This window comes from Lutra lutra, chromosome 1, assembly GCF_902655055.1.
Source record: "Lutra lutra chromosome 1, mLutLut1.2, whole genome shotgun sequence".
NCBI classification, from domain to species: domain Eukaryota; kingdom Metazoa; phylum Chordata; class Mammalia; order Carnivora; family Mustelidae; genus Lutra; species Lutra lutra.
In genome coordinates this window covers 124,352,466-124,379,995 of record NC_062278.1, presented here as the reverse complement: position 1 = coordinate 124,379,995, position 27,530 = coordinate 124,352,466, and the positions used below count along the sequence as shown (strand labels likewise).

The 27,530-nt window shown below is 36.6% G+C and overlaps 1 protein-coding gene across 6 annotated transcripts in view; it reads right to left on the bottom strand.

Annotated features, from left to right (window-relative positions):
- Positions 1–27,530, bottom strand: part of POLQ (DNA polymerase theta) — a 137,169-nt gene that overhangs the window by 97,104 nt on the left and 12,535 nt on the right. For 5 of the 6 annotated variants that reach the window (XM_047735589.1, XM_047735595.1, XM_047735613.1 and 2 more), the window contains 7 exons: positions 24,366–24,585; positions 21,307–21,454; positions 18,366–18,512; positions 15,443–15,655; positions 11,572–11,714; positions 9,775–9,979; positions 9,317–9,459 (listed from right to left, as the gene is read on the bottom strand). In XM_047735589.1, coding sequence (XP_047591545.1) covers positions 9,317–9,459; positions 9,775–9,979; positions 11,572–11,714; positions 15,443–15,655; positions 18,366–18,512; positions 21,307–21,454; positions 24,366–24,585 — 1,219 coding nt within the window. The remainder of the gene's footprint in view (positions 1–9,316; positions 9,460–9,774; positions 9,980–11,571; positions 11,715–15,442; positions 15,656–18,365; positions 18,513–21,306; positions 21,455–24,365; positions 24,586–27,530) is intronic. The other variant, XM_047735592.1, reaches the window with a different exon arrangement.

The following is a 27,530-nucleotide window of genomic DNA, read 5'->3' as shown; positions in this document are numbered from 1 at the left end:
GACATGCAGTACATCCATATAGCAGAATATTATTCTGCAGTATAAAGAACTTAAGAACTGTTACATGCTTTACATCACTTTCCATGGTTTTAGTTATCCACAGTTAACCATGGTCAAGATGATGATGATATATCAGAAGGTCAGTAATAGCTTCACACTAAATCACAATGCCTATAGCATTCACCTAACTTCATCTCATTCCATAGGCAATTAATCATCTTACATCATCACAAGAAGGGTGAGTACAGTAAATAACATATTTTGAAAGAAAGGTCACATTCATAAAGCTTATTATGTTATAATTGTTTTATTGCTGTTAATCTCTTACTATATCTAATTTATAAATTAAACTTTATCATAGGTATAGGTATAGGAAAAAACAAAATATGAACAGGGTTCGGTACTGAATGTCAGTCAACCACTGGTGGTCTTGGAATGTATTCCCCACTGATAAGGAGCAACTACTGTACTAGAATAAATTCCAAAAGGAACATAATTCAAAAGAAGGGAACCATACTCAATTACTTGAAGAAATGTGAGAGAATTCCTTTATAATCTTAGAGCAAGAAAAGCAATTCTCACTGATACAAAAGCTCACATATTCAACTACATTTTTAAAAATATGAGGTAAGGGTGCATGGATGGCTCAGTGGGTTAAGCCTCTGCCTTTGGCCCAGGTCATGATCTCAGGGTCCTGGGATTGAGTCCCGCATCAGGCTCTCTGTTCAGCAGGGAGCCTGCTCTCCCCCCTCTCTCTGCCTGCATCTCGGCCTACTTGTGACCTCTCTCTCTGTCAAATAAATAAATAAAATCTTTTTTAAAAATGAGGTAAAATATACAATAAATAGTAAAAAGTACATAAAAAACTAGGATAAAAATACTTAAAACTCATACCACAAAGCACTACTCTTCTGAATATATATAATAACCTTTAAAACTTAAGAAAAAGATCAAAACACAAAAGAAAAATGAACAAAAGACATGGACAACTCATGGGGGGGGTGAAGCATACTGTCTTTTAACAAATGGAAAAAATGTTCCATTTCATTCATATTTTAAAATATAATTAAAACTATACTAAAAAGTATAAAAGCTTGATGATATACTCATCAGGTTGTGGAAAAATACTCTCATATAGTGCTGTTAAAATTGGGAAATGATAGAAATCTTACAGATGGCAATTGTACAAAACCAAAATTATATATGCCTTTTTAATTTATCCAGCAATTGTACTTTAGGGGGTCTTTCCTAAAGATACACCCCCAACAAAACTAAACAATATACTGTCATTTGCAAATATCTTCTCCCATTCCATGGGTTGCCTCTTTGTTTTGTTGACTGTTTCCTTTGCTGTGCAGAAGCTTTTGAGGCAACCCACGGAATGGGAGAAGATATTTGCAAATGACAGTACAGACAAAAGGTTGATATCCAGGATTTATAAAGAACTCCTCAAACTCAACACACACAAAACAGAAATCATATTAAAAAATGGGCAGAAGTTATGAACAGACACTTCTCCAATGAAGACATACAAATGGCCATCAGACACATGAAAAAATGTTCATCATCACTAGCCATCAGGGAGATTCAAATTAAAACCACATTGAGATACCACCTTATACCACTTAGAATGGCCAAAATTAGCAAGATAGGAAACAACATGTGTTGGAGGGGATGTGGAGAAAGGGCAACCCTCTTACGCTGTTGGTGGGAATACAAGTTGGTGCAGCCACTTTGGAGAACAGTGTGGAGATTCCTCAAGAAGTTAAAAATAGAGCTTCCCCATGATGCTGCAATTGCACTACTGGGTATTTACCCCAAAGATACAGATGTAGTGAAAAGAAGGGCCATCTGTACCCCAATGTTTACAGCAGCAATGGCCACGGTCGCCAAACTGTGGAAAGAACCAAGATGCCCTTCAATGGACGAATGGATAAGGAAGACGTGGTCCATATACACTATGGAGTATTATGCCTCCATCAGAAAGGATGAGTACCACTTTTGTAGCAACATGGACGGGACTGGAAGAGATTATGCTGAGTGAAATAAGTCAAGCAGAGAGAGTTAATTATCATATGGTTTCACTTATTTGTGGAGCATAACAAATAGCATGGAGGACAAGGGGAGATGGAGAGGAGAAGGGAGTTGAGGGAAATTGGAAGGGGAGGTGAACCATGAGAGACTATGGACTCTGAAAAACAATCTGAGTGTTTTGAAGGGGTGGGGGGGTGGGAGGTTGGGGGAACCAGGTGGTGGGTATTGGAGAGGGCACATATTGCATGGAGCACTGGGTGTGGTGCAAAAACAATGAATACTGTTACGCTGAAAATAAATTTAAAAAATTTTTAAAAAAATAAATACATTTTTTTTTAAAAAAGGAAAAAAAAAAAACCTAAACAATATATGCACCAAAGTTATTCACTGTAGCATCACTTGCCATAACAAGATACTGGAAACAATCCAAATGTCCATCAACAGATAATTGATTGAATACTGGTATACACACAGTGGAGTTATACAGATATTTTTTAAAAGAATTAAAAATCTCCATGAACTGATATGGAGCCATTTCCAAGATATATTGTTAAGAAAAAAAGATGGTACAAAAAAGGTATATAGCATACTATCTTCTGTATAAAAAGAAGGTAGATTAAGAACATACATATCTGCTTGCTAATATTTATAAAACAAAAAAAGATACAGGAATATCTTATTTTATGTGCTTCACTTTATTGTGCTTCACAGATATTGTCTTTTTTACAGATTAAAGTTTTGTGACAGGCTTGCTTTGAGCAAGTCTATTGGCACCATTTTTCCAACGGCATTGGCTCACTTCATGTCTCTGGGTCACATTTGGTAATTCTCACAGTATTTCAAATTTTCAAATTTTTCCATTATTATATTTGTTATGGTGATCTATGCTCAGTGATCTTTGATGTTACTACTGTAACTATCTTAAGGTATCATTAACAACACCCATATAAAATGGTGAACTTGATAAATATTATGTGTCATCTGACTACTCCACTGACCAGCTGTTATCCTCTCTCTCTCCATCTCCTAGGGTTTCCCTATTCCCTGAGACACAATGATATTTAAATTAGGCCAGTTAATAACCCTTCAATGGCCTCCATGTGTTCAAATGAAAGGAAGAGTCCCACATCTCTTAAATCAAAAGCTAGAAATCAATAAGCTTAGGGAAGAAGGCATGTCAAGGGACACCTGTGTGGCTCAGTCAGTTAAGCATCTGTCTTTGGCTCAGGTCATGATCTCAGGGTCCTGGGACTGAGTCCAACATTGGGCTCCCTGTTCAGTGGGGAGTCTGCTTCTCCCTCTCCCTCCTGCTCCTGTTTTCTCTCTCACTCTCTCTCTCAAATAAAATGAATGAAATCTTTAAAAAAAAAAAAAAGGAGGAGGAGGAGAAGGAGGAGGAGAAAAAGGCATGTCAAAAGCTGAGACAGGCCAAAAGACAGTCCTCTTCTGTTAGCCCAGCTGTGACAGCAAAGGAAAAGTGCCTGAACCTTTAAATTAAAAGAACTACTCCACTAAACACACAAATGAAAAGAAAGTGAACAGCCTTATTGCTGATGTGGAGAAATTTTCAGTGCTCTGGATAGAATATCAAAACAGCCACAACACTCCCTTAAGCCAAAGCCTAATCCAGGGCAAGTCTCTAACTCTCCTGTTCTATGAAGGCTGAGAGAAGTAAGGAAGCTACCCAAGAGAACTTGGAAGCTAGCAGATGTTGGTTTGTGAGGTTTAAGGGAAGACGTTTAAATATAACATAAAAGTGCAAGGTGAAGCAGCTAGTGCTGATGTAAGCTGCAGCAAGTTACCCAGAAGATCTAGCTAAAATCATTAATAAATGTGGATATACCAAACAACAGATTTTCAATGTAGACAAAATAGCTTTCTAGTAGAAGCCATTTAGGAGTTTCACAGCTAGAAAGAACTCAATACCTGGCTTCAAAATTTCAAAGTATAGGATGACTCTTTTTTTAAAATTTTTTATTATGTTAGTCACCATACAGTACGTCATTAGTTTTGATGTAGTGTTCCAAGATTCATTATTTACATATAACACCCATTGCTCCATGCAATACATACCCTCCTTAATACCCATCACTGGGCCAACCCATTTCCCCCCACCCCTCTCCCCTCAGTTTGTTTCTCAGAGTCCACAGTCTCTCATGGTTCATCTCCCCACTCTGATTTCTCCCCTTCATTTTTCCCTTCCTTCTCCTAATGTCCCCCATGCTATTCCTTATGCTGAAAGAAGTCAAGCAGGATGACTCTTATTAGGGGATTATGCAACTGGAGACTTGAAGTTGAAATCAGTGCTCATTTACCACTCCAAAAATCCTAAGCCCCTTAAGAATTATGCTAAGTCTACTGTCTGTGCTCTTTAAATGCAAGCTTAGATGACAGCAAATCTGTTCACAAAATGACTTACTATTTTAAACCCAATGTTGAGACCTACTCAGAAAAAAAGACTCTTTTCCAATTACTGCAGATAAGGCACCTGGTCACTCATGAGCTCTGACAGGGTGTACTAGACATTTGTCTTCCTGCCTGCTAACAGAGATTCCATTCTGCAGTCCATGGATCATGGAGTATAGATGACACTTAAGCAATATGGGGTTGGAGTGCCAACTGCTCATGTAGTTGAAAATCTGTATATAACTTCTGACTCCCCCAAAACTTAACTGTTCATAGCCTACTGTTGACAGAAAGCCTTACCAATAACAGAAACAGTTGATTAACAAATATTTTATGCTATATGTATCATACACTGTATTGTTATGATATAGTTAGAGAAAATAAAATATTTACTATTGTTATATCCTCTTGTTGGATTGATCCCTTTATCATTATGTAATGCCTTTCTTTGTCTCATTAGTCTTTCTTTTAAGGTCTATTTTGTCGGATATAAGTATGGGTTCACTGGTCTTTTTTTCTCCCCTGGCCTCCACTTGCATGGCAAATGTTTTTCCATCCCTTAACTTTCAGTCTATATGCATGTTTAGGTTTGAGGTAAGTCTCTTTTAAGGAGCATAGGTCGCTCTTGTTTTGTTTTGTTTTGTTTTGTTTTGTTTTTAAATCCATTCTACCATTCTATGTCTTTTGATTGGAGAATTTAGGCCATTTATATTTATTATTTTAGGCCATTTACATTCAAAGTCATTATTTTTTTTAAAGATTTTTTATTTATTTATTTGACAGAGAGAGATCACAAGTAGACAGAGAGGCAGGCAGAGAGAGAGAGAGAGAGAGAGGGAAGCAGGCTCCCTGCTGAGCAGAGAGCCCGATGCGGGCCTCGATCCCAGGACCCTGAGATCATGACCTGAGCCAAAGGCAGCAGCTTAACCCACTGAGCCACCCCAGGCGCCCCAAAGTCATTATTGATAGGTATATACTTCATTTAAGAAAATTGTACTTAATATATAAAATTGGTTTTCCGGTTGTTTTTGTGATTCTTCTTTGTTGTTCTTCTCTTGCTTTCTTTGTGAGTGACGAATATCTATAATGTTTTGTTTGGCTTTCTTTCTCATTATTTTTTGTGTATCTATCATAGGTTTTGGGTTTGTGGCTACCATAATGTTCATATATAATACACTAAGTAAATAGTCCATATTAATCTGATGGCCATGTTTTTCTTTTTCCTCTTCTCTTTCTACTACCTTCTCCACATTTTATGTACATGTTGTCATAGTACATGTCATATTTTACATCTCTTTATTCATATTTTTCTTATCTAAATATGGCCATTTCTTTTCTACCTAAAGAAGTCCTTTTATTATTTCTTGTAAGGCTACTTTAGTTTTGATAAACTCCTTTACCTCTTGTTTGTCTGGGAAACTCTTTATGACTCCTTCAAATCTGAATGATAATCTTACCAGGTGTAGCATGCTAGGCTGTGAGATTTTCCTTTCAGTACTTTGAATATATCATGCCACTTCCTTCTGGCTTGCAAAGCTTCTGCTGAAAAATCAACGGGTAGTCTTATAGGTTTTCCCGTGGAGGTAACTTTGTTACTCTATTGCAGCTTTTAGGATTCTCTCTTTATCTTTAACTCTTGACATTTTAATTGGTATATGCTACAGTGTGGGCCTCCTTGAGTTCATCTTGTTTGGAAATCTCTGGGACCTGGATGTCTATTTCCCTCCTTAGGTTAGGGAGGTTTTTTAGTTATTATTTCTTCAAGTAAGTATTCTAAACATTTCTTTCTTTTTCTTCTGAGACCCCTATCAGAAGAATTTGCTTGCTTTTGTTCAAAAGATTTCTTAATCTATCCTCCTTTTTAAAAAATATTTTCTCTTTTTGCTGTTCAACTTGTGTGCTATTACCCTGTCTTCCAGATCATTGATATTTTCTTCTGCATCCTCTAATCTACTGTTGATTCCCTCTAGTGCGTTTTTGTATTTCAGTTATTGCATTCTTCAGTTCTGATTCATTCAATATTTTTCTATCACTTTATTGAAGTTCTCACTAAATTCTTTCAATCTTTTCTCCAGCCTAGTGAGTATTTTTTACAATTGTTACTTTAAAATCTTTATCAAACAGGGGCACCCGGGTGGCTCAGTGGGTTAAAGCCTCTGCCTTCAGCTCAGGTCATGATCCCAGGGTCCTGGGATCAAGCCCCACATCGGGCTCTCTTCTCAGCAGGGAGCTTGCTTCCTCCTCTCTCTCTCTTGCCTGCCTCTCTACCTCCTTGTGATCTCTCTCTCTGCCAAATAAATAAATAAATAAAAAATCTTTAAAAAAAAATCTTTATCAAACATATTGCTTATCTCTGTTTCATTAAATTCTTTTACTGAGGTTTGTTTCTTGCTCTTTCTTTTAAAGTTTATATACTTCTGTCTTCTCATTTTGCTTGACTTTCTGTGTCTGTTTCTATGGTTTAGACGAAATGGCTTTCTACTTCTCCTAAAGTTGAAGGAATTGTCTTGTGTATGGTAACCCCTATACAGACTGTGTATGCTTGATGACTTTGTTGGTTAGCTGGAGCTGTGGATATATATGCTAGTTACTCTTAAATTTTCACTTTTTACAGAGAAAATTAAAAAAAAAAATGAATCAATAAAAGAACAAAACCAAAAGGAAGATTTAAAATAAAACAAGACAAACTTTTTAAAGTTAGAAAAAAAAAGTAAAAATTTAAAAAATAAAAATAAAAACAACAGTACAAAACTGCAACTTTTCTTCTGTGCTCCAGAACCACAAGACAGCTGGTATGGGCTTGTGGACCCTGGACTCGCTGAGGTTGCAAGCTCACGGTGAGACAGACCCTGCTCAAGTCTGAGTTATTAAGGTGGAGGGGAAGAGTATGCTCCCACAGTTCCTCAGCCCTTCTAAAATGTAGCATTTCTTCTGTCCCCCAGTGCAAATGGAACTGCTGTGGCCTTCAGAATCCTGGGCTTACTGGGATCACAAAGTCTCTCTGATGATCTGACCCACCAGTTATGGAGTCAGAACCTTCCAATTATGCACCCAAACCTGCCCCTTACAGTGGACAAACCCTACTCTGGTCTGGACCCTCAAGGTGGAAGAGGAGGGAGCATTACTGCAATTCCCTAGCCCCTCTAAACTGTGGCTTTTCTTCTGCATGCCAGTGCTTCTAGGGCTGGGTTGGTTCTGTGGGCCCTGGACTCACTGAAGCCACAAGTTCACTGAGGTGACCAGACATGCCTACCACGGTGTCTGGATATTGCGCCAGTCCTGGCTTCCAAGGAGAATATAAACCATTTGATCCCTAGTCTCTCTGACCTGAAGAGATTTCCCACAATTCCTCCACCACTTGGCAGAGTTCTAGTATTGTCTCTTTTATATGCTAGTGACTCTTTTAAACCATGCTTTTTCTGTGCACAAGGACAGAGGGATCTGTTCCAGGTCCCTCAATACTATCTCTTCTCATTGCAGCACTGGGGGGCAGGGTTCCCTTTATTACCATATCTCTCTGTCTCTCTTGTTGTTCTCTTGCTATTCTGTCTTTTGTCATTTTGTAGCTGTTCAGTCAGCCCACATTTCTTCAAGAGGAATTAGCCTATTAATAGGTATAATATTGTGGGGTCCATGGAGAAGTGAGTTCGGAGTCTTCCTACAGAATTCTTAGGTATAGTTATTTTTAATATGTCTCTCTTTAGCTTTTGTATAGAGTTAGAAGTGATTTACATAATACCATTACATTCAGAAATCTGAATTTCACTAGAAATTTACCTTCACCAGTGAGTTTAGATATTCATGTGTTTTTACATTGTTAATTAGCATCCTTTCATTTCACCACAAAGAACTCCCTTTACCATTTCTTACAAAGCAAATCTAGTGGTGGTGAACATTCTCAGCTTTTGTTTGGTAAAGTCTTTCACTCTTGGTTTCTGAAGGATAGCACTGTCACATATACTATTGTTGACTGGCAATTTTTCTTTCAATATTTTGAATTTATCATACCATTAAAACAGGCCTGCAAAGTTTCTGCTGAGCAATCCACCAGAAGCTTTATGAGTTTCCTTGTATATGACAAGCATCTTTTATTTTGCTGCTTTCAAAATTCTGATTATTTGATTTTTGACAATTTGATAATAATATGTCCCAGTAAAGTCCTCTTTGGGTTATATCTGTTTGGGGCCCCCTTTAGCTTATGTACATAGATATCCATATCTTTCTCAATATTTGGGATATTTTTAGCCATTATTTCTTTAAAGAGACTGTCTGTCATCTTCTATTTTCTCCATCTTGGACTTCAATATGTATACATTGTTTTGCTTGATAGTGTTCCATCAAGAGTCACATGTCCTGCTGACTAAGCCAACCAGGTACCACTTTTCCTAAGTGGATCTTATCAATATTAAGACTAGTCAAGTTCTCCTCTTTGCTGTAGTTGCTAGAAAACTCAGAACCGAAGTTGAGTACAAGAACTATACATGACTTAAAGACATGCATATTTATGTACCAACTATTGCTTGAGTTTTACATTATGATCTTATCTTCAACTTCCTATTATCTCAATTGTCCTTTACTATAAAGCACTTAAATACTTTTTGAAAGGAGGTTAGAGAAAATTGATAAATAGCCAAATAAATTAAAAGGCTACATTTAGTTTATTTTAGTTTATTTTAAAACATTTTCTTCTTACCTATTATTTTAGTTTATTTTAAAACATTTTCTTCTTACCTATTCTCTATTCCCACCACTACTATCCCAGTCAAAATAAAAAACAAACAAGATGTTCCCTTAGGGTATCTTTAGTGCTCAGGATTCTATATAAGCATTTTCTCACCATTTTCACAAACACAATAGTGAAGAAAACAGAACTTACCAGGTAAACAATATGCAGATCGTTCTCTAAAACAAAGCCCTTCATTGCTCTTTGGAGGTCAGCAAAAATATCTAAAGTATCAATTGGAGAAAGTGAAGAAGAAAGAGTTGCTGAACCGAGATGTGTTGGACGATACACTTTTCCTGGTTGGGAGTGGAAATAGGGAAATTATGAACCAAATGTTAAAAATAAAATAAAACACTGTTTCTCTGTATTCTGTAATTAACCTTTTAGTATCTGATAAATTTTGCTCAATGCATGGATATTTCTGAGCAGATTCTATGTTAATTGTCTGATGTTGCTAAATGCAACAATGACTTACTAAAACTGATTCAGATACCACTTGAAAAACCAGTTTCCTTTTATACTGTTTGAAAAGTCAATTTCCTTTTACTAAGCAGTCTTAAGTCACTAAAGATGAAAAAGTGAGTCAACTGCAACTAAGAAGTCACATTTACCTTCTGTTCCATCACTAGCTTCAGTAGTTTGGATGAATTCGTTTTCCAGTAGCCACATTACACAGGCCTCAATTGCTCCAAGTTGAACAGAATCTTGGTTCTTCTGAATTCCCAACTTCCCTTCTTTCATACTTGCAGCCAAAAATGTGCAAGAAGCATAAGTCTGCATATCTTGTGATGTATTTGCCACTCCACCGACTATTATCTGTTAAGAGGTTTGAAATTTTTTGTAACTTTTCAATAACACATGCAGGCCCTCATGGTATAAAAGAAGTGATTTTGTTCTCTTAAAATATTCTCAGCATCTTAATGCGGACTCTAACTCTTCCATCATTATTCATTATACATGTAGGTAACACCTACTAACAACATCAAAAATTTCCTTAAAATTTTTAATGCTAGTATTGAATATTTCCCACTCAGAAAGAGGATGGGAATGGGTACAGAAAAAGTGAAGTTAGTTGTGCCTTGTGGAAATCATCTTCCTACAACTATATTAAATACACAAATTAATTAAATGTACTAATTTTTCCCTTGCCTTCTTCCATTTAATACATATTGAAACATACCAAATCATCCTAAACAGAGCTATCTTACACTTTTTAATGACTATAAAACATAGTTTTACTAAGATTTATTTAGTATTAATAGTATTTTGGTTATTTCCAGTTTTTTCTTAATACCAATAATGCTATAATAAATATTCCTATATATTTAAGTTGATGTAATTTCACATATACCTCCCTAGGTAAAACTCTTAATTGTGAATCTACTGGTTAAATGGCTATATGTTTTTTTCTGGGGCTTGCCTGTTTTTTAATCTTAGTAGGTATGTCCAAGTAGCCCTCCCAAAAGAGTTTCAGCAGTATATGAGAATGCCCACTTTCTATATCCTTACCAACCCCATGGTATTACTTTCCTTTTTTCTTTTTTTTTTTTTTTTCAAATGGAGAGCTAAAGGGGAGTGGGGGGAAGAAAGTATGAGCACAGGTATCAGTACCCCCAGTACCAGCACTGAAGCCCAGAGCAAGGCATGCTGGTATATAAACAGAAAACTTCTCTGGATGACACAAAACACTTAAAATAAGGAGGCTGGTTACCTTTGAGGATGCAGAGGAGAAAATTTTATTTTTCACTTTAGATCTTTCCATGTTGTTTGAAATTTCTAAGCATGTCTATTTGTAATTTTTTATTTTTTAAAAGATATTATTTATTTATTTATTTGACAGAGAGAGTGAGAAAGCACAAGCAGAGGAAGCAGCAGGCAGAGGGAGAGGGAGAAGCAGTCACCCCAATGAGCAGGGAACCTCATGCAGGATTGGATCTCAGTACCCTGAGATTATGACCTAAGCCAGAGGCAGCTATTTAACCGACTGAGCCATCCAGGCACCCTAATTTGATTTTATTTTAATGTCATAGGTATTATCTGGATTGAAGAACTACAGTCCATTTCTGTCATCTTTTTTAAATATTCTGAAAATAGGGGCAACCTGGGTGGCTCACTTGGTTAAGTGTCCAGCTCTTGATTTCAGCTCAGATCATAGACAATAAAGTATACCTAAAAAATAAAAAGAATCATCTGATATTTGGGTCTTAACCCACTGTTTTGAAATATACTGATATAGTACTAGCTATATTAAACTCCAGGAAATAACTTAAATACAAGAGATTCCAACTTAGGGAAATTATAAACTCATAAAGAAACACAAAGCTAAGATTTTTCTTCACATATTTAAGTTCTACCATCATATTATAAGCCCAAAAGAGCAAATGGTAATTTAGTGAACTCTTTATTACCTCCAGAATAGCTCTTATCATGCTTGCAGTTACTTCTTCTCCTTCTTGTCTTTGCAAACAGCTACGAACAGGTTTTAAAGATCCCTGAAGTAGAGCTATGCCTTTTGATTTTTCAGAGTTCTTACAAACTAAGATACTCTCACCTATAACCAAAAAACCATATATTTATTGTATATTGCAACATATTTCCTTAAGATACCTGCCAAAGAGAATTTCAGTTGTCTTGTTTAAAAAGAAGTTAATAGATGATAGCCGTTATTATGGTCATAGAATTATTGCTGATGCTTTCATTTTCTGAACTTAGAAGGGAATTCAAATATGCCAAAGTGCCATAAGGATTATTTTGACCTGAAGGCACTTAGGAAACAGAAAGAGCTCCTTGCCCTCACCCTGCTTGTCTAGAACCAAGATAAAAATTTCTCTTTGTGAAGGTGTTCCTCTTATCACTTACCACTGAACAGAAAGTGAGCACCAAGGAGGGTCTGCATAATCCTTTCTAAATAATCCTGAACTGATGAAGTGTTAAACACTACATCTGAAACTAATGATGTACTCTTTGTTGGCTAATTGAATTTAAATAAAAAAAATCTTTAACTTCCATTAGTTTTCAGTATATATTTACCTTCCTACAATTTACCACCCCTAAAAGCCCTAATCCCTCTTCCTTTGCCTTGTCACTTCTCAATTCTATTGCCTTTTGTTAAAAGGGTAAAAAGACCCTAAAATCTAACTGCTTCTTTGGATCGTCACTGTTTTTCTATAAAAGCCTCTGTGTATGCAAAAAATGAAAATACTAATATCAAATAAAATATGTAGGTCTTCTGTCCTATTAATCTGTCATTTGTCAGTTCTTGCTAATTAAGTATATAATACTAATAGAAGTATTTTGGAAACGATAAAGGAAACTGCAAATGCAAATTACTATTAGTTATATATGACAATATGAATTCAAAAATATTTACAGAAACCTAGAAATCATAACATTCACTAATCTAAACACTTTAGGTTATTGTGACAATCAAAGGAATAAAAATATGTGATAGCACTTACGCATTATAAACATATACAAATATTCAACTTATACAAACATAAATACTATTAAAGCAATTACAACTAGAGAAAACCATAATTTTTTTTCAGAAATGTATCCAATAGTAGGGGAAAAGATACAAGTAAGTAAGATGTTCAAGGGGCAAAAGGAAGGTCACTTGCATTAGAGAAAGCCAAAAGTGGCATTGTGGTGGAGTATACTAACCATTCTAGGCAGAAAGAAAATGCTGCTTTCCTAACACTGACTGCCAAATTGAGAACAAAGACAGAATAAAGATAAGGGACTATAAACTTGATGACTGTTGATTATTTATCCCAGATAAAATTACAAAAAGATAGGTGCCATCAGACAAACAACAATAAAAAAAAAAAAGGTGAATAAAATGTATCACGAGGCTCTTGCAAGCACTACAAAATAGTCCAGCATAAGACAAAAAAATTACCTACAAAAGGTATCAACTAGCATTAGCAGCAAAGTAAAAATGTCACTTTAGGCTATTCAAACCACTTTCAGGTTTTGATTCAACAAAATAGACAACCCTTTTTCAAGATGAAGCAAGATTTATGAAAATGTCCAAATTAATGGCAATATATACACTTCAGGTTCCTGCTCCCACCCATCTGAGGAAGTTGTATTCATACCACAATAGAGAAGTCAATTAGAATCAATTATTACTATTAACTTACAAATCACTATTTTTGCACAAAGCACCAACATCTTATATGGGAAGGTTCCAGGAATTCCACAGAAAGATTCAAGTATCATCTAAAAAAAACACCATTTACTGTCTAGGAGACATTAAGATCATTTATAAAATGCCAAGAAGTTACAAAGATGCTACACAAACCAAAAAGCATCACCAAGTATGCATATCTTTGTAATTGATATGAAACACTATTCAGACATTCCCCCATTTGGAAGTTCTGAGCAAGCTATATGGCATCCTGAAATGGAGTATTATACAAAGTCAAAATCTCAGAAGTTTCCAAGGCCTCAAAAACAAAGTTATTGTGGTATATTTTAGTTTTGTTAAGTGTTGTCTTATTTAAGGCTTGGTAATTTGGCCAGGGCACCAACCTTCCAATTATTCCTCCCCATGAGAAAGAGAAGTACAAGCTAATGTAGGAATGCAAACAAAACCTCCTTAATCTTCTGTATTACCTTAAAGACCCTCTGACCCTAAAAGAAAAGCAGCTGTGTAAGATGAACTTACACTTCACTCTCCAGAGTTGCAAGTCTACTAAGAAATCAGTTGAGGAAAGAACAGGGGGAAGCAAGTAGGAATAGGAAATGTTTTAGTGTCTTTCTCCAGCCTTCTTTAAACACATGTAACCTGCATATTTTATACATAAAGTAAGAGACAGAAGCAGGATAAACTTCTCTGATGTCTCTAATTGGGGAAATCCAATGAGTTGGAAGATTTTTTTTAATTGTTAGAATTTTTAGGTTTTAAAAGAGAGGCAGCCCAATGACCCTGAAGGGATTACAGGTAGATGAATCATTTGTTACTAGGGCTGAAACAGCTGCTTTCATTTTTACCTTTTTTTTTAAGGTTTTATTTATTTATTTATTTATTTGAGAGAGAGAGAGAGATTGAGAGAGAGTGAGAAACAGCATGAGAGGGGAGAGGGTCAGAGGGAGAAGCAGGCTCCCTGCTGAACCAGGAGCCCGATGGAGGGCTCGATCTCAGGACTCCGGGATCATGACCTGAGCTGAAGGCAGTTGCCTAACCAACTAAGCCATCCAGGTGCCCTTCATTTTTCCTTTAATAAAATCTCTATATGTTAGTTGGGCATATGGCCTCCCTTGCAGTTGGGGAAAGTAACTGTTCTCCCTGATATTCAGTTCTCCCTGATTGTATGTGAGGAGAAATATTTCGTGCAACTCCTGGGAAGTTCCCTTAAGGGGTAGGTTGTGTCCTTTACTTCCTCATCTTCCCTTCCTGATGGTTGAAATGATGATGTGATGACAAAGTCAAATTACTCTAAAAGTCACTTCCTCAGATACTATCCAGCTTTTTGTACCCAGAATATCCCACTTATTTTCCCATTAAGACTCTCCCTTTTCTCCTAGATACTCTACTTTCTCTTCAGCAGCCACAGAACTGTATGACATATGGTATAATATGGGAGTCAGTAAACTACATCCCGGAGAATACGGAATGACAGAGAATGTTCCTCTGAAAGTTCTTTAATGTTAAAAGACTTATAACAATCTTGCCACACCCAAAATAATGTACCACGTTAGAAATAGTATTTGCTGCTATCTTGATATTTAATTAAACAAACCTTTACCCCATTGCTTAAGATAAAACTTCTGTATGGTTTGTGGTAAGGTTATCATTACTTTTTGACACAAGAAACTAAAAAAGTTGTTTTCAGAATCAGCACCAATTTAGAGAGAAAACATTTCTATTCCCAAACTCTGAGAGTATTTCCCAGCTCTCAGCATCCTTATTTGAAGTCTTAGACCAAGCAGAACTAAAACCCATGAAAATTACTTCCTTCATTAGCAGTAGAATATACTGAAAATTAAAAATCATCTTTTAGTTAGTGTGATAAGTCATTTTGACTAGAATATTGAATCATTTTACTGTACATAAAGAAAATTTTAATTTTACATTAGTAGAAAATCAATGGTTGATATATGAAAATTATAACTTATATTCATTATATATTAAGTAAAGCAAAACATGACATTAGTGCTTTGGATAACAAATGCAGCATGATAGGAAATGAGTTGCCGGGAACTAGTCAAATTTCAAGGAGACTGACACAGTCCTTCAGCAATGCTATCACAATTAAATTCAAACTCACTTACCTACTGTGTCTACCCCTTTCCTGCCAGCACGACCAACCATCTGCTTATAAGTAAGAATATCTAGAGGTTGACCACTGAAAATAGGAGTCCGAATAATTACACGACGTGCTGGTAGATTCACTCCAGATGAAAGAGTAGAAGTTGCTGCCAAAACCCGAATCTGACCTTGACGGAAGGCTCCTTCAATGATATCCCTCTCCTCAAAAGTAAGACCTAACAAAAGGAAGTTATAATAACATATATTTGACTAGCAGACTGTAGTTTGTTGATCCCTGTTCTAGACAATGAAGTCACTGACGGTAGAGATATGGCTTATGCATCACATTTAAGCATAAAAAAGTGCTGAAGAATAAATACACGAGTAAATGAAAAACAGCATAAAGAATATATACTTACCTGGCTTATTTTTAAATTTTATTTAAAAAATCAAAAGGACCAAGTTTGTCATTTAGGTGATGGGTCACTTTATTGGTATGCATCATAAGTTATATACAATAAAAATATTCTTCTATATGTTTGTATACATATACATATATACATATATTTTAAAATGTATTCATGTATGCATAATAAAAATTTAAATAAATTGAAAAGGTTAAATTCAAAATTTTAGAAACTATACTTTTTTTTCTTTCAAATTTTTATTTAAATTCTAATTAACATAGAGTGTAATATTGGTTTCAGGAGTACAATTTAGTGATTCATCACCCACATACCACTTAGTGCTCACTATAATACCTACTTAATACCCATTACCCATCTAGCCCATCCCCCACCCAACTCTGTCTCAACCCTCAGTTGGTTCTCTATAGCTAAGAGTCTCTTATGGTTTTCCTCCCTCTTTTTTTTCCCCTTGCCCTACGTTCATCTGTTTTATCTTTTAAATTCCACATATGAGGGCGCCTGGGTGGCTCAGTGGGTTAAGCCGCTGCCTTCGGCTCAGGTCATGGCTCAGGGTCCTGGGATCGAGTCCCGCATCGGGCTCTCTGCTCAGCAGGGAGCCTGCTTCCCTTCCTCTCTCTCTGCCTGCCTCTCTGTCTACTTGTGATCTCTCTCTCTGTCAAATAAATAAAAATCTTTAAAAAAAAAAAATAAATTCCACATGAGTGAAACCATATAGTATTTGTCTTTCTCTGACTGCCTTATTTTTGCTTAGCATAATATAATCTAGCTTCTTCCATGTCATTGCAACTGGCAAGATTTCATTCTTTTTGATGGCTGAATAACATTCCATTGTGTGTACATACATATATATGTATATGTACACATGTATACATATATGTATGTGTGCGTGCACACACGTGTGTGTGTGTATATACATACCACACCTTCTTTATCTATTCATCAGTTGATCATTTGGGCTCTCTCCATAGTTTGGTTATTTGTTGATAATGCTGCTATAAACATCAGCGTGCATGTACCCCTTCAAATATGTTTTGTATCCTTTAGGTAAATACCTGGTAGTGCAATTGCTGGGTCACAGGGCAGTTCCATTTTTAAGTTTTTTAGGAACTTCCATACTGTTTTCCAAAAGGGCTGTACCGGTTTGCTTTCCCATCAACAGTTTGCATTCCCCTTTCTCTGAATCCTTGCCAACATCTGTTGTTTCCTTGTGTTGTTAATTTTAGCCATTCGGATAGGTATCTCACTGTGGTTTTGATTTGTATTTCCCTGATGACGAGTGATGTTGAGCAGCTTTTCATGTGTCTGATAGCCATCTGGATGTCTTCTTGGGATGTCATGTCTTCTGCCCATTTCTTAACTAGATTATTTGGTTTTTTGGGTGTTGAGTTGGATAAATTCTTTAGATTTTGGATACTAATCCTTTAACGGATATGTCATTTGCAGGCACCTGGGTGGCTCAGTTGGTTAAGCAGCTGCCTTCAGCTCAAGTCATGAACCCAGGGTCCTGGGATTGAGCCCCGCACAGGGCGCCCTGCTCAGTGGAGATCCTGCTTCTCCCTCTCCCTCTGCCTGCCACTCTGTCTATTTGTGTTCTCTCTATCTCTCTGTCAAATAAATAAATAAAATCTTTAAAAAAAAAAAAGATATGTCTTTTGCAAATATCTTCTCCCATTCTAAAGGTTGCTTTCTAGTTTTGTTGATGGTTTCCTTCACTGTACAGAAGCTCTTTATCTTGATGAAGTCCCAATCATTCATTTTTCCTTTTGTTTCCCTTGCCTCCAGAGTCATGTCTAGTAAGAAGTTGCTACAGCCCAGGTCAAAGAGGTTCGTGCCTATGTTCTTCTCTAGGATTCTGATGGCATTCTCTCTCACATTCAGTCTTTCATGAATTTTGAATTTATTTTTGTGTATTGTGCAAGACAGTTTCTTTCTTCTGGACCCAGAAGAAACTATATATTCTTAACCATATCCTTAGCACATATGTCACAGACAGATCACTCCCTGAAAGAAGTTATTTAATTTAGTGACTGCATAATCCTGGCAATTTTAACAATCAGATGATTTTTAAGCACTTCTAGCCCTCTCCAAACACAATAGAATAATGTCTAAAATTAATTTGATTTTGATATATTTGTAAGAATATTTCAATACCCTGTAAGATAAGAGGAAACATTCAGAGTAGCATAAAATTAGGGCAGCAAGTATCTGTCTAACCTGAATTTTAAGGAAACAAAGTGTAGAAAGGTAACAATTTTAGAATTCACTTCCCCAATGGTATAAAAAATGCTTTTATCTGGTGTGTGTGTGTGTGTGTCTATATATATATATATATATATATATAGACACACAATAGATAAGTAAACTAAATATGTTTTATTCTTGTTTAATCACACACTTCTTAAAATGAAATCTAGAAGTGGTGTGGTTTTACAAGAAATCAAAGCACAGAAATAAAAAATGAAGAAATTATGAAGATTTTTAGGGGGACTTCTTAATAACAGATTATAAATATGGATACCTGCATGATGAAATGCTACTCCCCATGGCACAGTTTTTTGTAATACAGAGTCCAGTCCTGAAGGTGAACGTTTTAACTGATCCATCACTTCTAGGAGACCCTTTTGTTCAAGTATCACTGGTGGAAGTTCAGATGATCTTACCAATCCTGTCACAGAAAGAAACATCAACACTGTTCATTTCTTGCTGGACCTCTTTAAGTGCTATCTGCCTAAGTCATGACAGAGCTAAATATTAGGACAATGTTTCTAAAACTACTATACATAATAATTAGCACACTATCTTTTAAAAATACTTATGCCTGGCTCTGATTCCTAGACAGTGTGATGCAACAGGATGCAACCAGAACATAGAAATTTTAAAATCTCCCCAGATGATTCTAATGTGCACCAAAGTTTAGGAAGCACTGAGTTAGGGTAAGACCAAGCCCATAAGAGGTGTTCAAAGGACCCAGCTGAGGAAGGAAAGGATTACAGATACTACCATTCATAGCCTAAAAATCAAAATGCTTGCTCACAGTTTGTCCCACAAACCAGCAGTGTCAGAAGCACCTAGGAGACTATTTCTCTGTGACAATTTTTCTAGCCTCTTTGCCACCCATGTGATAGTTAGCTACCCATTATCTTCTGTCTTTGTCTCTCTGTAAATTGCTCCCCTAGTAAGACATCAACTTTCTTAGATGCAGGAACTATGTTTTCTTTAAAGAATTTCCCAAACTTGGAAGCCGGGGTGGCTCAGTGGGTTAAGCCTCTGCCTTTGGCTCAGGTCATGATCTCAGGGTCCTGGGATCGAGTTCCGCATCAGGCTCTCTGCTGAGCAGGGAGCCTGCTTCCCCCCCTCTCTCTGTCTGCCTCTCTGCCCACTTGTGATTTCTCTTTGTGTGTGTCAAATAAATAAATAAAATCTTAAAAAAAAAAAAAGAATTTCCCAAACTCTTGGATTTCTGAACTAGTAAGCCTCTGATAAAATTTTAACATATATATTCTTTAAAATATTTTAGGTAAACTTTCCTTAAAATTTTAAGGACCCACAGAGGTTGCCAATGTTATATTATTCTAAGCACAATTTAAAATTTTTAAAAACTACCATTGATCAATACCTTTATTTCAATAGAAAAGTCATTTTAACATTTAAAAAAATTAGTAGGGTATGGGGCGCCTGGGTGGCTCAGTGGGTTAAGCCGCTGCCTTCGGCTCAGGTCATGATCTCAGGGTCCTGGGATCGAGCCCCGCATCGGGCTCTCTGCTCAGCAGGGAGCCTGCTTCCTCCTCTCTCTCTGCCTGCCTCTCTGCCTGCTTGTGATCTCTGTCTGTCAAATAAATAAATAAAATCTTTAAAAGAAAAAAAAAAAATTAGTAGGGTAATTTCAGAATTTAAACTTCAGCTTTACAAAAAAACGCAGTCGTATCCTTATTTTTCTGGTGAAAATTTCATTATAGCCCAGACTCCAGTCCAAGCACTAGGATTTGGGAAACCTTGCTGTAAATCAAAGTAACAGAATCTCAAGCAAAGAAGATAATAATAATGTTTCTGATTATCAAAGGAATTTAAGTAATTATGGTACAACATAAGGAATATAAATGGCACAGTATAGAAAACATCAATTAGGAGGGAAATAAAAGGGATATTATAATGTTGGGCTGGAGCCTATCAAATAAAACTTCAAGCAAAGTTTACTTATTGGAGCTAAGCTTGAGGTATCCATCACCTATCCTCAGGATTCCAATGAAATCATAAAATATCCTAATATTCTGTGACCAGAACTTGTTGGTTTCTGTCTTCCCTACACTCATCTGTGTAGGGACCCCAAAGGACCACAGGCTAGCAAAGGTAGTGAGGGAACAGTGCTCATCCTAGAATCAGTAAAATATATACTAATGGTTATAGCCATACATTAATCACTACTCAGCAATAGAAAACAAATAGATAAACATAACAATCTGGCAAATCTTAAAAATACCATGCTGAAAGAAGCCAAACATACAACACACATACATCATATATGATTCTATTTATATGAAATTCTTAGGAATGGCACAACTAATCTAGAGTAACAAAAAGCAGGTCACTTGCCTGGGGCTCAGAGTAGAGAGGAGATTGATAGCTAAAGAGCAAAGATTACATTTTAAATGGGTGATAGAAATGTTCTGTAGGTTCATTACTGGTGGGGGTTAAACAAGTGTATACATTTGTTAAAATACATTAAATTATACACTTCAAATGGGTACATTTTATTATATATAAATTATACCTCAATAAAGGTGATTTTATTTATTTTTTTAAGATTTTATTTTATTTTATTTTATTTTATTTTATTTGAGAGAGAGATCATGAGTGAGAGAGCAAAAGCAGAAGAAGCAGCAGAGGAAGAGAGAGAAGCAGGCTCACCACTGAGCAGGGACCCCCATGCAGGACTTGATCCCAAGACCCTGGGACCATGATCTGAGCCAAAGGCAGACGCTTAACAGACTGAGCCACCCAGGCACCCCAATAAAGCTGATTTTAAAATATATGTGTGTGTGTGTGTGTATATATATACATACATACATATACATATGTGTGTGATTCTTTTTTAGGCTTTGGAAATATAAAGAAAGATGTGTCTTATTTCTCCAGAAAAAATGTGTATATGATGTTCCAGATATAATTTAGGGTTTCAAAGATCAATATCTCAAAGCTCATGGATCCTAGTTGAAGAATCTTAGTATGTGCCTATATAAATCCAGTATTTTAAAAATCTTAAGGCTAGCCTGAGTGTGTGTATACGTTGTCTATCATGAGGATAAGGAGAGGATTAGTCACAAAAGCATTGTTTTGTAAGGAGTGTCCAGTGGCAGGTGGTACAATGATCAAAAAGAGCCATGCTTTATTTATATACTCATTACATTACTTTCAAGCAAGTGTACCGAGTATAGAAGCTTTCATTTCCATCAGTAACTTACCCTTAGCTTGATGGTGTAGATTATAAAACTCACGGGCAATGCTATCTGCCAACTTCTCACACCATTTCTTTGATGGACAGAAAAGCAATACTGAATGGTTATCACAAATGGTCTCATAACATAAACTAACAACATGGTCCTCATCTCCCTAAGGAAGAAAGAGAAATAGTCACTCTAATAGTCCTTTCAAAACATTTCACATCAGTTTAAAGTCACTCATTCATTTTGCTTCAAGATTTCTTCTACTGGGGGCACCTGGGTGGCTCAGTGGGTTAAGCCTCTGCCTTCAGCTCAGGTCATGATCTCAGGGTCCTGGGATCAAGCCCTGCATCAGGCTCTCTGCTCAGCACGGAGCCTGCTTCCACCTCTCTCTCTCTGCCTGCCTCTCTGCCTACTTGTGATCTCTCTCTCTCTGTCAAATAAATAAATAAAATCTTTAAAAAAAAAAAGATTTCTTCTATTGAAAGGCATAACAAAAACCGATTACAAAGTCAATAACAAAGAAAAAACAAAAAGAAAAAAAAAGAAATACACTTCCTTATAATGCAAGGTGAAAGGAAATATGTTGATTAATTCATCTATTTATTGACTTTGAACCCTCAGCCAACGGGGATAGCACGGTAAGCAAAAGAAAGTCAAGGTCCTGTCTTTAAGGTGGTTAGGTCTCGTTGGGGAAAGGTATTAAAGTACAAAACAAATGTAAAATACAATTACTAGATGTACTATAAAAGAATTTTAGGATGTTATGAAGCCTCATATTTGACATAAATTTGACAAAAGAATCAAAGAGTTTTCTCTGGAAAAATTATCTAGCTGAGATATGAAGGAGGGGAGGTGTTATTTCAATGAAAGGTAACTGGGGGACAGTGGAAAAATTTCAGGCAGAATAAAGCGTATGTAAATACTATGTGGTAGCCCATTGAGTTCTCAGAACTGGAAGGGTTGTTTAACTGAATTAATTAATTCATCCATTCATTCACTCAATGAACAAACATTTACTATGTACCAGATATTGTCCTAGGCACTGGGGATAAAGAATAAAGTAGAAAAAAAGCTCTGCCCTCAAAGTGTTACTATGCCAGTAGGAAGGGATAGATAATAACAAAAACAAGATAAGTAAAACACAGAATTTTGAAAAGTGATAAAAAGAAAAACATAATGGAAAATAGGGACCAGGAAGGGGAGGACGCTGTAATTTAGATAAGGTGGCCAGGGGAGGTCTAAGAAAGTGACTTTGAGTAAATGTCCAAAGGTAAAAGAGTAAACCATACTAATGCCTAGGGGGAAGGCATTCCAGAAAGAAAGAACCTGAGGTGAAAGATTCTTGGCATATTTTAGAACAGCAAAGAGGCTGTGGAGGGAATAAGAAAGAAAGTAGTAGGTAAGGTCAAAGCACTAAGGGGGTGGGAACAGATCATGTAATGTCTTACTAGACTAACAAAAAGAGGCTGGCTTTCATTCTAAAGGAAACAGGGAACCATTTCAAATGTGGGAACATAATGGTAATGTGATCTGATGTTTATGTTAAATAGATCATTAGCTCCCGATTTAAGTATAGACTGAAAGGGGAAAGGTAGGAAGCAGAAAGCTCAATTAGCAGACTATTTCAATAATCCAGGTAAGAGTTTAAAGTGATTCAAACAGGGTGAAGGCATAGACATAGCAAGAGAAAAAGATTAACAGGAGAGTAAATGAATGCGCTTACATATTTGCTGAGGTAACCAAGGCACAGTCTGGTAAAATTTGGGGTACAGAGCAAACCAACTGAATAAGATTCCATGCCAGACATATAGAGGCTACAAATGCCTATCTAGGACAGGACTGAAACACATGAACTTACTCCTATTTCCAACTCCAGCTGTTTCCGTATTCAGAGGCACAGCTCTACACAGAAAGAGATGTCCCACTCCACAGATGATGAGTCAGTTTTTTTTTTTTTTTTTGATGAGTCAGTTTTTTAACCTCAGGATTGAAGAATCAGACTTAAAAAAATACTGTGAACTAAAATTTCTTAAGTGTTTATGGGTGTGTGAGGGAATTTATAATTTATTAAGCACTTCCTAGATGCCAATTTTTTAACACCATCCTTCACTCCTAGAATAAGTATTACATCCCAATGTACAGATAAGATAGTATATTCAGAGAGGTTTTGTGATTCAACTAGTATCCACAATAGCAAGGATCTCTGTTATGTATCAGAGGTAGGTCTGACTCTAAAAATGTTTTTCTCTTTTACTATATATTATACCTACTACTTAACAAAAGTTAATTTTCCACATTAGTGCTTAGTGTAAACTAAGCCATAAGAAAATCTTCTCCCAGTTAAAAAGAAAAATCTACAAAATTAAGTATGTTTTATTACTTATATTATCTTCTATTATACTTATTGGAAAAGATAATCATATAAATTGAAGACACAACAGGGCATCTGTGTGGCTCTGTTGGTTGAGCACCTGCCTTCCACTCAGGTCATGATCCCAGGGTCCTGGGATCAACCCCCATTTCCAGCTCCCTACTCAGTGGGCAACCTGCTTCTCCCTCTGCCTCTGCCTGCCTCTCACCCTGCTTGTGCTCTCTTTCTCTTTCTCTCTGTCAAATAAATAAATAAAACCTTTAAAAAATAAATAAATAGGGGTACCTGGGTGGCACAGTGGGTTAAAGCCTCTGTCTTCGGCTCAGGTCTGATCCCAGGGTCCTGGGATCGAGCCCCGCATCAGGCTCTCTGCTCAGCAGGAAGCCTGCTTCTCCCTCTCTCTCTCTGCCTGCCTCTCTGCCTACTTGTGATCTCTGTCTGTCAAATAAATAAATAAAATCTTAAAAATTAATTAATTAATTAATTAATTAATTGAAGGCACAACTGTATTTCTTCTCTCACCATCACTACCAATTATTTAAGATGAAACCATTAGCTTGGCATTAATAATCCTTCTAATGGATATGTAAAGCATATTCAACTGCGCTGCAATCCCTAATTTATATAACTCAAAAAAATGTTAACTTCTAGAAAATGCAATCAAACACAAAGTACCAGGAATAGTGATGTAAAAATACTGACTTACCTTTACTTGTAGATTGGGCTGAAATTCCCTCACAAGCTTCATTGAAGAGTCATATATAGAATTTCCAATTTTTACTGACTCTAACAGTGGTACAGGACGAAAGTTGGTGTGGTAGAGTTCAGCATTCAACCAGGAAGCTACAATCTCCAAATTAGGAAGAGTAGCACTCATGCCAACAATCTGCACGGCATTAGATAGAGGACTGGCTAAATTTGCCTGGCTGTCGAATACAAATGAAAATGATGTTCAAAGATACATAGTATTAGTTTCAAATAGTGCTGCTAACAATATTCTTGGTCATGTCCTTGGGTACATACACCCATACATTTTTAAGGTATATACCTAGAAGTAAAATTACTGGGTTATAGATCATCTTCAGTTTTATTGATGTCGAACTGTTTTCCAAAGAGACTATACTAAAGTATCTCCATGATCCATATGTGTTTCATTGTTCCACATCTTGTCACCACTTATTATTGTCCATCTTTTTAATGTTAGCTATTTTGGAGAGTGTGTCATAATATCTCTTTGAAGGAGTAGTTTATATTGCCTTGATTACTAATGAGATTAAGTATTTCATGATTATGGACCATCTGGATACCATCTTATAAATGCCTCTTGAGGGTAGGAAAAGAATAAATGAAACAAGATGGGATCGGGAGGGAGACAAACCATAAGAGACTCTTAATCTCACAAAATAAACTGAGGGTTATGGGGGGGGAGGGAGAGGGTGGTGGGTTTATAGACACTGGGGAGGGTATGTGCTATGGTGAGTGCTATAAAGTGTGTAAACCTGGTGATTAACAGACCTGTACCCCTGGGGCTAATAATATATGTTAATTAAAAAAATGCCCATTGAAGGTGTTTGCCCATTGATATATTGGGCTTTCTCTTCTTGATTTGTTGAATTCCTTGAATGTTCTGGATAATGACTTCCCTCTTCCATTAATTTTTGCTCTTGTCTTTATTATTTCTTTCCTTCTACTTTCTGTGGCACTATTTTACTACTCTAAGTTCTTGAGATGAATAATACATTAATTTTTCAGTCTCTCTTCTTCAGTAATACGTGCATTTTCTACATCAACTCCCTCTTTAAAATTCAGCTGCATTTCACAAGTTTTGCTAGATTTACTTTCAATTCAAACTATCTTCCAATTTCTACTGTGATTATTTTTTGACCCAAAATGGGTAAAAATGTATGTCCCAATTTCCAGGGGACATGTTCCAGTTATGCCTCTCCTACACTTACTTTTTTTTTTATTTTATTTTTTATAAACATATATTTTTATCCCCAGGGGTACAGGTTGGTGAATCACCAGGTTTACACACTTCACAGCACTCACCATAGCACATACCCTCCCCAATGTCCATAATCCCACCCCCCTCCCAACCCGCCTCCCCCCATCGACCCTCAGTTTGTTTTGTGAGATTAAGAGTCACTTAGGGTTTGTCTCCCTCCCAATCCCATCTTGTTTCATTTACTCTTCTCCTACCCCCTTAACCCCCCATGTTGCATCTCCTCTCCCTCATATCAGGGAGATCATATGATAGTTGTCTTTCTCCAATTGACTTATTTCGCTAAGCATGACACCCTCTAGTTCCATCCACGTCGTCACAAATGGCAAGATTTCATTTCTTTTGATGGCTGCATAGTATTCCATTGTGTATATATACCACTTCTTCTTTATCCATTCGTCTGTTGATGGACATCTAGGTTCTTTCCATAGTTTGGCTATTGTAGACATTGCTGCTATAAACATTCGGGTGCACGTGCCCCTTCGGATCACTACGTTTGTATCTTTAGGGTAAATACCCAGCAGTGCAATTGCAGGGTCATAGGGTAGTTCTATTTTCAACATTTTGAGGAACCTCCATGCTGTTTTCCAGAGTGGTGGCACCAGGTTGCATTCCCACCAAAAGTGTAGGAGGATTCCCCTTTCTCCGCATCCTCGCCAGCATCTGTCATTTCCTGACTTGTTAATTTTAGCCATTCTGACTGGTGTGAGGTGATATCTCATTGTGGTTTTGATTTGTATTTCCCTCATGCCGAGTGATGTGGCATCAGGATTTCATGTGTCTGTTGGCCATCTGGATGTCTTCTTTGCAGAAACGTCTGTTCATGTCTTCTGCCCATTTCTTGGTTGGATTATTTGTTCTTTGGGTGTTGAGTTTACTAAGTTCTTTATAGATTTTGGACACTAGCCCTTTATCTGATATGTCGTTTGCAAATATTTTTTCCCATTCTGTCAGTTGTCTTTCGGTTTTGTTAACTGTTTCCTTTGCTGTGCAAAAGCTTTTGATCTTGAGGAAATCCCAATAGTTCATTTTTGCCCTTGCTTCCCTTGCCTTTGGCGATGTTCCTAGGAAGATGTTGCTGCGGCGGAGGTCGAAGAGTTGCTGCCTGTGTTCTCCTCAAGGATTTTGATAGATTCCTTTCTCACATTGAGGACCTTCATCCATATTGAGTCTATTTTCGTGTGTGATGTAAGGAGATGAACCAATTTCATTTTTCTGCCTGTGGCTGTCCAATTTTCCCAACACCATTTATTGAAGAGGCTGTCTTTTTTCCATTGGACATTCTTTCCTGCTTTGTCGAAGATGAGTTGACCATAGAGTTGAGGGTCTATTTCTGGGCTCTCTATTCTGTTCCATTGATCTATGTGTCTGTTTTTGTGCCAGTACCATGCTGTCTTGATGATGACAGCTTTGTAATAGAGCTTGAAGTCCGGAATTGTGATGACACCGACTTTGGCTTTCTTTTTCAATATTCCTTTGTCTATTCGAGGTCTTTTCTGGTTCCATATAAATTTTAGGATTATTTGTTCCATTTCTTTGAAAAAAATGGATGGTACTTTGATAGGAATTGCATTAAATGTGTAGATTGCTTTAGGTAGCATAGACATTTTCACAATATTTATTCTTCCAATCCAGGAGCATGGAACATTTTTCCATTTCTTTGTGTCTTCCTCAATTTCTTCATGAGTACTTTATAGTTTTCTGTGTAAAGATTCTTAGCCTCTTTGGTTAGATTTATTCCTAGGTATCTTATAGTTTTGGGTGCAATTGTAAATGGGATGGACTCCTTAATTTCTCTTTCTTCTATCTTGTTGTTGGTGTAAAATGCAACTGATTTCTGTGCATTGATTCTATATCCTGACACTTTAC